This window comes from Kogia breviceps, chromosome 8 (genome assembly GCF_026419965.1).
Source record: "Kogia breviceps isolate mKogBre1 chromosome 8, mKogBre1 haplotype 1, whole genome shotgun sequence".
Taxonomy (NCBI): Eukaryota; Metazoa; Chordata; class Mammalia; order Artiodactyla; family Physeteridae; genus Kogia; species Kogia breviceps.
In genome coordinates this window covers 71517-83971 of record NC_081317.1, presented here as the reverse complement: position 1 = coordinate 83971, position 12455 = coordinate 71517, and the positions used below count along the sequence as shown (strand labels likewise).

The 12455-nt window shown below is 56.2% G+C and overlaps 1 protein-coding gene across 6 annotated transcripts in view; it reads left to right on the top strand.

Moving 5' to 3' along the window:
• Nucleotides 1-12455, top strand: part of CACNA1B (calcium voltage-gated channel subunit alpha1 B) — a 194564-nt gene that overhangs the window by 173214 nt on the left and 8895 nt on the right. For 5 of the 6 annotated variants that reach the window (XM_067040195.1, XM_067040194.1, XM_059073189.2 and 2 more), the window contains 4 exons: nucleotides 3782-3878; nucleotides 6731-6839; nucleotides 11530-11637; nucleotides 12141-12253. In XM_067040195.1, the coding sequence (XP_066896296.1) occupies nucleotides 3782-3878; nucleotides 6731-6839; nucleotides 11530-11637; nucleotides 12141-12253 (427 nt within the window). Of the gene's footprint in view, nucleotides 1-3781; nucleotides 3879-6730; nucleotides 6840-7613; nucleotides 8202-11529; nucleotides 11638-12140; nucleotides 12254-12455 lie in introns of those variants that run through there. The other variant, XM_067040197.1, reaches the window with a different exon arrangement.

The window sequence follows — 12455 nt, the reverse complement described above, 5'->3', positions numbered from 1 at the left end:
CAGGAGGGTCATCCTGGCTGTGCTCTAAAGAGATGCCGCTGCTTCTGGGCATATTGTTTTCTAGAGGAGCAAGACAGGGATGTTGTACAGAGCACGACTCGGCCTAACAGGCAAAGGCGAGTCAGTGCAGGCCTGCGGGAGGGGGATGACGTCTCCCAGATCCTTGTGGACTGGAGGCCCGGCACCTCCCCAGTCAGCCCCAGGTGGAGCAGAATTAAGACATACAAGACGTGGACTTGGGTCCGACTGCAGCTTTGTGATTGGGCACAGAGGTGGCTGACTGTTTCCCAAATCCAGAGTTCTAGAACTGGGGCCTCTGGAAGGCATAGGCATTCAGGAATATGGTGAAGTGCTTATAGAAGAGTAGATAGCAAAATGTGAGCCTCAGCCCAGAGCAAGATACCATGCAAGATAACACAAGACCCCCAGTCTGGAAGTAGCACAGCCATGACCTGCAACTGACACTCAGACTTGCTTCTCCCACGAGCTGCTGGGGCGGCGGGAGGCTCGGCTGAGGCAGCTGAGCAGGCTGGCTCTGTACCCCACGACTGGGCAGGGCAGAGCGTGCTTGAGCCTTCAGCTAGCCTCTGTGACAGATGCAGGGCCGTGACCGTCTTTATTTCCCAGGGACCATCTGCTGTCTCCTCATTCTTGGGGGGGCTGAAACAAAAACAAGCTTTATGAAACTTCTTGAGCTTCTGTGTGTATGTGTGTGTGTTATGTGAGTGTGCACAAGCATGTGCATGTGTGTGCTGTCTGTGCACAGGTCTGTGTACACCCGAGTGCGTGTGAGTGCGTTTACATGCAGGCAGGCACATGTGTGTATGCACGTGTTTTTGCACGTGCAGCACGTGTGATCGTGTGCGTGTGTGTGTACATGTGTGTGAACGCAGGTGTGCACGGGCGTGTACGTGCACACGTGTGTGTACACACGCACGCTGTGGGGGGGTGAGGAAGGCATGGAGTTGTTGCTTTCTGGTGCCGCCCGCCCCCACCCTGCCTTTTGCTGTTGCCTCAGCGCTTTGTGGTGAAGTGTCGGGACGCGGAAGGAGGACCCCTGCCCTCCGCCGTGAGGGATGTCTACTCATCCTCATGGTCCCCCGTCTGTCCGGTAAACGCCCCTGAGCCTGTGCCACGTGCTGGGGCCTGGGGTCCACAGTGAAGCGGGCGTGTGCTCTCGGCTCCACTCAGCCCAGCCGGGCGTGGGGCAGGAGCTGCAGGCCGGGTGCGTCTGGGGAGGGAGAGGTTACCTCTGGCTGGTGAGTCAGCGGAGGTGGCAGCTGAGCTGAGCCGATTGAAGGAGCAGGGTGGATGGATCGAGCTCGCTCTAGAGGAGGGGCGGGGGCAGGGGCAGGGGAAGGGGCCGAGTGCCTGGCTCGCGGGGAGAGCGCATCGCAGAGGGGCTGCAAGGGTGGCCAAACAGCTTTGACTTCGCTTCACAGACAGAGAGAAGGGTTTTGGAACCAGAGTGACGGGATCAGGCCCACACTTTTCCTCTGTTGGCGGCTGAGGGGTTTGATGGCAGAAGAGAGAAGATGGGCCGAGGAACAGGGGTGGCGGTAGGGGCTGCGCCCCCGCCAGGCTTCCAGCCTCTTGGCGGTGGTCCCTTGGGTCCACAGGGTCAGCGCGCACCTCGCGTGAGGCCGGAATGGGGCTTCCTCTTCATTGCCTCTTTCCCAGAAGTAAACGCAACACAGTTTGGAGTTGGTGGGACTGGGGGGGCCATCTTGCAGGAAAGGCAAGCATCAGCGTTGGCTGGGGTGCCCACTCGGGGACAAGGGGGCCCCTTAGCCAGACCCACAGACCCCAGGGAAGGACACAGTGTGCTCAGAGAGGCAGGGATAGTCAGGAGGGCCAGGTGTGCGGAGAAGGCTCGGCCAAGGGGGCCCTGGGGACTCAGGCACTCAGGGAGTGAGGGGAGGGGCGGCCAGACAGCCGTGAACGAGGCCCAGGGGTGGACGGACCAACGGTTGTGCTGTGTGCAGGGTGGACACCCAGGGCCCGACGCCATTCTGTAGGGAAGGTCTCCCGGCTGCAGTGGGCTCTGGAAATGGTCTGCGCCCTGGCCGGGAGCTGCCTGTTCAGCCTGCCCTGGCTCCACCTCCAGACTGCGCACGGCTGGGCCGGCGGGTCGGGCTCCCCGAGCCTCGGTTGCCATAACCTGTGACATCTCCTTTCCAGTTGCCGGGTTCATTGTAAGGCTACGTACGGTTTGTTGCGTTGTATTGCACCACCCGTTGGCTTAGGGAAGAACTGCCCTCGTAGGTTGGCCTGCAGGGTTTGCTACTCAGAGCCTCCATCTGCCAGACTCTTCCCTGCCCGAAATGCAAACACAGCACACACTCCCTGCCTGGTTTGGGGATGACGACACCTCACCTCTCGCCCCTCCTGCCCTGTCCTGCCCGCGCCCCAACCTCCTGGATACTTTGGTTCCCCGTCTAACTCCCGACCCCTCCCACTGGCTGGGGACAGGCAGCCCCACGAGGCAGTGCACACAAAGCTTTCTGGCCGGGCCGTGAGGATGGGACCAGGTCCCACCCGCGCCAAGGAAGCAGGCGTCCCTCCTGGATTTGCCTCCGGGCTCTTGAAGCTGGACTGAAGGTCAGACAGTCCAGAAGCCAAGGGCCCCAGAGGAGGGGGGTGTGGGCGCAGGTAGACCAGGAGCAGCTGCCCCTCTGGGCAGGAGAGTCCGACAACCCAGGGGGTTCTGGTTCCTAGGGGGAGGAGAGGGCAGAGGCAGCGGGGGCCCAAAGACAGGTCCTGTTTCACCTCTGGATGGATCCACTCAGCTGAGCCCGGTAGCCCTGGGAGGAGGGCCAGACACTGGGGTGGATCCACCTGCCAGGAGAAGGCTGTCCCCCTTCTCTCTTCGGTGGCCTGAACCAGCCTGTGTCTCTGGGAGCCCAAGCAGGTCCCGTAGGCAGACATCCCAGGGGTGGAGGTGAGGCTTCAGGACTGGTGGCCGTCTGCCTCGGAGGAGACACAGTCACTACCCCCTGGACTTCTCCCTGAGTCTGGAGCCTTATCCCTTATGGTGGTCCCAGCCCTTCCTGGTATGCTGTCAGGAGGGTACAAGAGTGGTACCAAGCCACATCTCACCCCAGCGGCCCCCCCACCCCCTCTGCAGTCTCCCGTTTCCCACCCTAACCCTGACCCAGCAGCAGCCCTGCCCTGGGCCGGCCTCGGGCGTCCCTGGGCCTGGAGCTGGCCTTGCCGCCGTGGACTTCGTCTCTAGAGTCTCGGGGCTCCCTGCAGAACAGCGTGGCTCTCGCTCTAGGTTTCTGGCCTGCTTTAGACTTCTCTCCGCTTTTTAAGCCTCTCGGCTAACTTGGAAGCAACTGAGCAGGAATTTGCTCACCAGGCAAGCCGACGTTTCTGCTGTGGATCTCCGGCCAGCCGCCGGTGGGTCGCTTAACTCTGCCAGCTGCCCCGGCGCGGTGAAACAGCTCTTTTCCCATTTGGCATCATCCGTGGCTTCTGAAAGTGTAAAATCAGAGCTGACGACCCAAAGCCTCCCCGATGCGGCCCGTCATTCCCTCCACGTTCATTAGCTCAGATGCCCCCCGGCCCGCTCCCTGCGTGGGACCAGAGTGCGGAGTTGAGGCTGGGGGCAAGGAGGGGGTCGAGCCCGGCAGAGAAATCCCTCATTGTACCTATTTTGACTTCTAATGTGACGCTGGTTAACTGGGTCTGTTTTCTTGTCTGCTTCCTCCCCCTCCCCTCCGGCCGCACCCCTCGCGCGGACCCCACTCGGCCTCTGTCCTGCGGGCCGGGCCTCCAGCGGGCGCATCAGTTACAATGATATGTTTGAGATGCTGAAGCACATGTCCCCGCCCCTGGGGCTGGGGAAGAAATGCCCTGCTCGAGTTGCATACAAGGTAGACCCCACGCCCACACCCCGCGGGCTGTCTGTGCTGGGGCCGGGCCCCGTGTCTCTTCTGGGGCTTGCCCACCTGTTTGTCTGCTGCTGTGCTGCCTCACTGTTTCTTTCTTTGCTCTGCCCCGACCATCTCTGCTCCCTTGCCAAACAGAGGGAAGCAGACCCCACGAGGTGTCTCTGCACCGGCCCCTTGTCCCCCAGGGCTGCCCCTCTGAGAGCCCCGGGAGGCTCAGGAAGATGGAACTGGAGCCCACCGTCCGCCTCTTCTCCGTCCCGTCTCTTCCCTAGAAAAGAGGGGACAGACCGGCTCCTCTGACAGAGCCTGTCTTTGTTCTGAGCTCAGGGCCACACTCTGCCCCTCTGTCCTCTAAGCCCCTGATGTGGGTGGAGTTGTCTAGCCCTGAGGGTCTGACCCTGGGGGAGCGGTGGCCTGCAAGGCCTCTGCAGGGTGCACCTGAGGGGGCCGCCCCCAGCCCCGCACGTGCAGAACTTCCCGGGCTGGGGAGGGACTGTTGTCTCTAGGGCTTCGTGGGTTCGTGGAGCCTTAAGAAGGAAGGGTGCTGGAGAGAGGCATCCTGCCTTCATGCCTGGGGCTCCAGAGGGCCCTGTGGGGTGAGAACGGCCTCTGGGGCCTGGGTGGTCCCACGTCCCTCCCACCCTGCTGCTGCGGGCCCAGTGGGCTGAGCTGCAAGGAGGGGGGTAAACTGAGGACACCGCCAGGCCTCCCTCCCGGGTGGGCGAGTGGCCACAGGGCCCCACCCCCAGGCCTGCTCCCTCCTGCCCCTGTGGCCCCCGTCACCCCCTTGGTGAGTAAGCACCTCCCATCCCTCCAGCGCTCCACCCTCTCAAGAGCCCTCCCGCGGCCCTCAGTGCTCCGGAGACTCGGCCCGCGTGTGGCGGGGGCCTCACCGCTGTCTCCCTCTCCCTCTCCGAGCAGGCTTCGCAGCAGAGCTCTCATCTTTCTGATTCTGTGCACGCTGTGTGTCTCTGTGCTCCAGCTCTGGGCTTGCATCTCTCCCCTGGCTCAGCACAGCCTCTGGGAGCTAAGGGGCTCCTTCAGGCCATATGCAGACGCCTCTAGTGTCTTCCTTGGTCCTCCCCTCCTGCCCGGCATGTGAGTCGAGCCTGCCTGGAGGCCCTGCATGAAAGGCTGTAGCTCTGTCCCCAAGAAGGAGAGCTGTGTCCCCGCTGATACCTGGGGCCAGGGCGGGCAGCCAGGGCCGTGATGGGGTAGCCTTCGGCGTTCCTCCCCGGGTGTGCCGGCCGGCTCCAAGGTTCTGGCAGCGAAGAGACCAGGTGAGGCCTCGTGGTGGGTGGAAGTGGATGGGCTTGGTGAGCCGGGGAGGGTCCAGGCAGAGAGCCGTGTTCAAGAGGGTCTAGGCCCAGGCAGAGACTCCTGTTTGCCCTGGTCTTGCCTCTCTGCTGCTCCCTGAGATTCCTGGCTCTCCGGGGCCTGGGCAGGCAGAAGGGCTCTGGTAAAGGTGCCCCGGACGGAGCTCTCCTCTCTTGGAAAACACCTGCTTGCCCCCCCTTCCCGCTGGCCCCGGCTCCCCGACTCCCCTGGCCTGGAGCCCCTCTGCCTCTCCCACTCTGCCTTCGCCGCTGGTCTGCAGGGACACCGCGCTCTGGGAAGCCGCGTGTGGCACACAGGTGACCAGCAAGGTCCTAGGACCACGATTGGAGGTGCCAGGTGGGGCTTTGCCAGCATCAGGGGATGGAGTCAGGGCTCGTGTCTCTAGCCACCTGCCCTCCGTCAGGCTGAAGACTGGCTTTGGTGCCAGGATGCTGGGGGCAGGCCTGGGGGCAGAGTGGCCCTACCCAGAGAAGGAACAGAGAGGCTGCCCTGTCACAGGATACAGGCTTGGCAGAGGGCAGGCTGACCCCAGGGAGGGGCCCTGTGCCCCCACCTCTAACTCCATCCTGGATGGGAGCGGGCAGGGGGCTCACGGTGCCCCGAGGGCTCTGCTTGGCAGGCGAGGTGGCCCCCCGGTGCTCAGGACGTTCCAGACACACCTGAGACCCTTTGCCTCCTGGAGATCGCATAAGTTCTCAGAGCCTCAGGGACACACCCGTTTCCAGCTCTTCTGTCCTGGAAAATGGAGGAGAGGAAAGGGGGCTGTGCACCTGATGGGGAAACAGGGAGCAAGCTTGCAGGGCCCCCAGCCTGGTCCGAGCACTTGTGTTCCCGTGGGATGGCCCTGGGTCCCCGTGCAGCTGGCTGAGCCCGAGACCTTGTGTAGTCACATCTGTTTGGGTCCTTCCCCCTGGAAGGAGCTGGTGTCTAAGGCTTCCCTTGCTGCCTTGGGCTGGTGGCATCAAGCATCTGTTCCTGGCCCCCTAGCTGGGTGGTGAGAGACAGAGGCCTTCCCGGGGCTGCGGGTCTCCTCACTGGGAACTGACCTCTGAGCCTGTGGTCTTGGCTGCCCCACCCCTCGTTCAATGCTCCTGTCTGTGGGCTGCCTCGGGGGTCCTGCAGCCAGCCCAGACCCCTCTTCAGCCTAGGCCACACGCTCGTTCTGTCATGGGCAGTGGGCGAGGGCCCCTCTGGCTGAGACATGCCTGTTTTTTCAGAGGGATCCAGGCTTATGGCCTGGCTCTGTTGTACAAGATGTACCTGGACTTCTACTTTTCTGCAGCCAAGGGAACCCTCAGCTCAGATGAGGGTGGGGACCCAGGGGTAGTGTGAATGCTGGCAAAACTCCCATCCTTCCAACCTCTCTTGGTCCTGGGTACCTGCAGGGACCACCTCTGGGAGGCCAAGCCCAGCCTCCGGGGCCCTCGAGCACTGTGTAGCCCTGTGGCGGGGGGACCCTGGGAGGCCTGGCCCTGACCTGCCCCCCTTGTCCCCAGCGCCTGGTTCGTATGAACATGCCCATCTCCAGCGAGGACATGACCGTCCACTTCACGTCCACGCTGATGGCCCTCATCCGGACCGCACTGGAGATCAAGCTGGCTCCAGGTGAGCAAGCCAGCCTTGAGGGAGGGCACAAAGCCAGGGCTGTGTGGCCGCCCCCGAGAGCCACCCCAGGCAGCTGTGCAGGGGCGGGGGGAGGGTCCTGTCTGGACTGGATGGAGAACGACTGCCCCTGGTACCTCTGTCAGACTGGCCTTGTCCCCTGAAACCATCCTTCACGTTAGTGCTGCAATGATCCCATTGTCACTTGAGGAAGCTGAGGTGCAGTGAAATTGAATGACTCCAGATTTCCCAGAGTTCTGCAGTGTTGGAGGCAGCGTCACATGAGCCAGTACCCCTTATGGGGTGAATAGTCTGCCCCTTCTCCGTAGTGAGCCCCGTTCCCCCATCAGGCCCTCTCCGGAGTTACTGATAGAACTACACAGCCTGAGCCAAATCAAGGAGGAAATGAACCTCCCGCTTGGCCTCCCCTCCCCACCGCATGTGATGACAGCTTCCCCTTCGCAGAGAAAATGAGTCACCAGAGGGGCCCTCCCCCCACGTTGCCTTCCTCCCTGCATCTGTGCCCTTGAGCTCCGCCCCGTCTTGTGGGACAGATGAGCAGAGGCCAGCCCTCCCACTTGCACACTCTGCCCTCTTCATCATCTACCCAAGGATGTCATGACAGAAATTCTGTGTTCTGTTTCTTGCCCTGTCAACTTTCTCTCTCTGCTGGATTATTTCTATCAATATGTAAATGTGCTGTTATTTTTCCTATTTTTAAAAAGTTTTTCTCTTCCCCCTCCATCGACTTCTCTCTTTCTCTTCTTTCCTTCTTAGCAACAGGAGACACAGGTCTGCATTGTCTCTGATTTCTCCTTTCCTAGTCTGCAGTCCATCTTTCACAGTGCAAAGCTTTGCTGGAACTGCTCTTGTCAAGCTCCGCAGGGACCTCCCGTTCTCAGCCCTTGCCTTATGGACCTGTCCACAGCCTAGCCTTTCCGCAGTTGTCACTCCCTTCTGTGTGAAACCCCTTTGTGTCTCTTTTTCTGGCTTCTCCCGACCTCTGAAGGTCACCGTGTGCCTCAGGCATACATTCTCACCTTTTCCCGTGGCTTTCAATGTTGTGAATCCCAGTTTTGCATTTTCAGTCCTGCTCCTGCGCCCCAGGCTTAGTATATACCCCACCCACTATTCACGCTTTGTACTTGGAGGCCCAGTGAGCGTCCAGAGTTCACGTGCTGACCCTTGAGTTCCAGATACTCCCCAGATTCCTCCCTGTCTCCATCAGTGGGAACTGCTGTTAGAGTTGCTCAAGCCAAAACGTTTGCAGTCATTTTTATCTCCTACTTCTTTTTCTTACCCTACTTCTGATCCATATCCGAACGCTTATAATATCTTCTGACTCCACCTTCCAAATACACTCAGAATATGATCACTTGTCTAACTTTTCCTACTGCCGCCTTCTGGTCCATGTCACTCTTAACTTTTTTTTTTTTTTTTTTTGCGTTACGCGGGCCTCTCACTGTTGTGGCCTTTCCCGTTACGGAGCACAGGCTCTGGACGTGCAGGCTCAGCGGCCGTGGCTCACGGGTCCAGCCGCTCCGCGGCACGTGGGATCTTCCCGGACCGGGGCACGAACCCGCGTCCCCTGCATCGGCAGGCGGACTCTCAACCACTGCGCCGCCAGGGAAGCCCCTGGTCCAAGTCACTCTTGTTCTTCTTGACTGGATTGTTGCAGTAACCTTCTAACTGGTCTGCTTTTGCCCTTGCCTCTTTCAGTCTACCTTCAACACAACAGCCAGAATGATCATGTTAAAAATCAAACCAGTAAAATTATTAAACCTCTAGCTGGCCTGATCACAAAAAATTGATAAAAATAACCAATATAAGGAACGAAAGAGGGAATATCCCTGTAGATCCTGCTGACATTAAATGGATAACAAGGAAATTTTGTAAACAACTTTATGTCAATAACTTCAGTAACTTAAATGAAATGGAAAAATTCCTTGACACAAACTATGAAACTCATTCAAAAATAGATAACCTGAAAAAAAAGAGGAAATAGATAACCTTAGTAATACTGTATATATTAAGTAAATTAAATTCATAGTTAAAAATCTTCCAACAAAGAAAATCTTGGGCCCAATTTGTTTCATTGATGAAGTCAACCAAATGTTTAAGGAGGAAATAATTCTATACAAAGTCCTCTAGACAGTAGAAAAAGAGAAGGTATTTCCCAATTTATTTTACGAGGCCAGCATTACTCTGATACCAAAACTAGACAGAGACATTACAAGCAAAAAAATCACAGACCAACATTCTTCATGAATACAAACAATCAAATTTTCAGCACAACTTTAGCAAACTGAACATGGTGATTAAAGTAGGGTTTATTCCAGGAATGAAAAGTGCAAGGTGGGTTCAAGTTTAAAAATCAATCAATATAACTTCATATATCAAGGAGGAAAAACTATATGATTATCTCAATAGATGCAGAAAAAGCTTTGACAAAATTCAACATCCATTTATGATACACAAATTCTATATAAACTAGAAATTAAAGCAAACTCCCTCAATCTGACCAAGGATATCTATGATAAACCTACAGCTAATGACATGCGTAACAAAGAAAGCCTGGCTTCTTTCCCCCTAAGATCAGTAACAAGGCAAAGATGTCTCCTGTCACCATTTTTGTTCAATATCATACTTGAGGTTCTAGCCATTGTAACAAGTCAAGAAGAAGAAATAAGAGGTGCATCAATTTGGAAAGAAATAAATAAAATTGTCTCTATTCATGATTGACATGATTATCTATACAGAGAATCTTAAAGAATCAAATAAAAAGTTAATAAAACCAAAGCATCTGCAAGCCTAGGAATACCAAGGATTGCTGGGAACCACCAGAAGCTAGGAAGAGACAAGAGGCGTTCTTCTTTAGAGCCTTTCAAGGGATCACAGCCTTGTCGATACCTTGATTTTGAGCTTCTGGCCTCCAGAAATGAGACAATATATTTCTGTTGTTTAAAGATGTAAGAAGAAGTTACTAAAACTAATACCTGAGTATAGCAAGGTCAGTATATGAAAAGCAAATGTATTTCTATAGATTAACAATTGAAATGGAAACAGTTCCATTAAAATTGCACCAAAAACATCAAATAACTGGCTAACTCTAAAAATATGTATGCTAGAGTGTATGCTGCAAATTTCAGAATATTGACCAAAGGAATCTTCTGTAATAAATAAACCAAGCACTATATCATGTTCCTGCATTGGAAGACTCCATATTGTTAGTTCTCCTCATATTGATCAATAGACTCAGTGTTATGCCAATCAAAATCCCAACAGGCTTTCTGGGTTGAAATTTATAAGCTGATTCTAAAATATACGTAGTAGAAAAGCACACAAACTTGAGTAACAAAAACAACTTCGCAAAAAGAATAAAGTATTTTAGCCATTTAAAGAATGACAATATTAAGTACTGATGAGAATGCAGAAAACTCGAATTCTCGTGTTCCTAGTGTGGATACAGTGGTACAGCCACTTTGGAAAACAGTTTCACCGTTCTTGATCGTGTCGCCCAGGCATGCCACTCCTAAGGGAGACGACATGAAAGTATACACGCACACAGAAACCTATACGCTAAAGTTTGTGGCTTTATTCGTAATCGCGCCAAACTGTAAACAACTCAGCCATCAGCCAAATGGTGACGGATAATCAAACTGTGGTGTGTCTGTGCGATGAGACGGTTCTCACTCAGCAACAGAGAAATAGGCTGCCAATGTGCTTGGCGTGGGTGGGGCTCAGATGCATCGTGCTGGGTGAAAAGTCAGACTCGACAGCATGTTGTGTGAAGCCATTTGTATGACATTCTGAGAAGTTGAAACAGTTGAGACAGAAAACACATCGTTGATGCCAGGGCCCAGGGAGAGGGCGAAGGGGTGGACCACAAAGGGTACAGAGGGAGCTTGGCAGGGGTGCCGAGCTCCTGCCTGGAGGGTGATGGTGGATCCACGGTCACATGCATTTACCAAAGTTCACAGAGTGGGAGAACTAACGAGGTGAATGTTTATGTACATAAATCACACTTTAATAAACATGATGTTTAAAAAAGGATGGATCAGAGTACTTTATTCCTCTGCTTGGACCCTCTGCTGCTTCTGGTCTCAGCGGCCGCCACCTGCACGCCCTCCCCCTCTGCTGCAGCCTCGCCCTCCCGGCCCCCTGGCCCCCTTCATGGGCCCGTGAGCCCTCTCCTGGCCGTTCTGTCCAAACTGCAGCCCTCCTGATAGTTCCTGTCCCCCCTGCTCCTGGTTTCTCCTGTATCCAACGTACTGGATTTTTAACTTACTGCTACTTTATTGTAGATTAAGATCATGTAACTCCACAAGGGCAGTTCGTTTTGATTTTGTTCCGTCACCTAGAACAACACCTGGTGTTCGGTGGGCGCTCAGTAGCTTTTATGGAATGATCGATGAGTGGCTGGAACGCTGCGGTGTTCCTTCCCAATCCCATTGCCACCCACGCCTACATGCCCTCGCACCCTCGCCACTGGGGGGCTCAGCTCCCACACCTCTTTAGACAGGATCTGGCGGGGAGCTCTCTGACCAGCCTCCAAGGCAGTGTTTCTCCCCGCTGCACCTTTCCTCCAGCGTGGGGTCTCTCCCCGCCCTCCCCAGCTCTGCCTGTTGCCCCAAGGGAGCTGTGGGATGGCTCCTAACATCTCTCCTCCCTTCCCACCCTTATCCTGCCCCAGCTGGCCCAAAGCAGCATCAGTGTGACGCAGAGTTGAGGAAGGAGATTTCCTCTGTGTGGGCCAATCTGCCCCAGAAGACCCTGGATTTACTGGTGCCGCCCCATAAACGTAAGTAGGGTGAGAGACTCTCCCGTCCGCCCCTCTTTTGTCGCAGCCAGAGGCAGAGCAGGGCGTCCTGGGTGAGGGCCATCGTTGAGTCACCTTGGAGAGGAGGGCTCACGTCCTTGATAGCCCAGAGCACTCGTCTCCAAGGTGGGTGCCAGGGGCTGTGGGAGGAGATGTCTGGGCCGCGTTCCCTTCGGCAGAGTCACCCACACTCCTAGTGTGGGGAGTTCCCTTCAGAAAATCCAGAGAAAAGGTAGGGAGACGCCTGCAGTTGGAGCTGGCAGGATGAGGTGTCTGGGGTTAAACTGAGCTGCGCTGCGCTGGGTGGAGCACAGCGGGGCCTGGGGAGGAGTCAGTGCAGCTCCGGGCAGGCCAAGCCCCACGCGTGGGTCCTGCCCGCGGGTCCATGAGTCCTCGTGGTGGGTGCTGGCTCCTCGCCCCAGCCCACCCCACCCCACGTGTCCCCTTTCTCTTGCATGCCCTCCCCTGCCTGCCGTGCTCTCCAGCCGATGAGATGACAGTGGGGAAAGTGTACGCAGCTCTGATGATATTCGACTTCTACAAACAGAACAAAACCACCAGAGACCAGATTCACCAAGCTCCCGGAGGCCTGTCCCAGGTACCAGGTTCCAGGAGTGCCAGGAAGTAACCCCGAGACTCTGCCACCTTCCGTTGTTTGGCAGCAGAGGGGACCCAGCCCCTTCTCGAAGGAAGTGCAGCGGGAAAAGGAAGATGAGAGGTTCTTGCGGCCGCCTCTCTGGCCCAGAGTCAGAAACCCCATATACATATAGCCTGTGCTTCCGTTAGTGGGGGGCGCACAC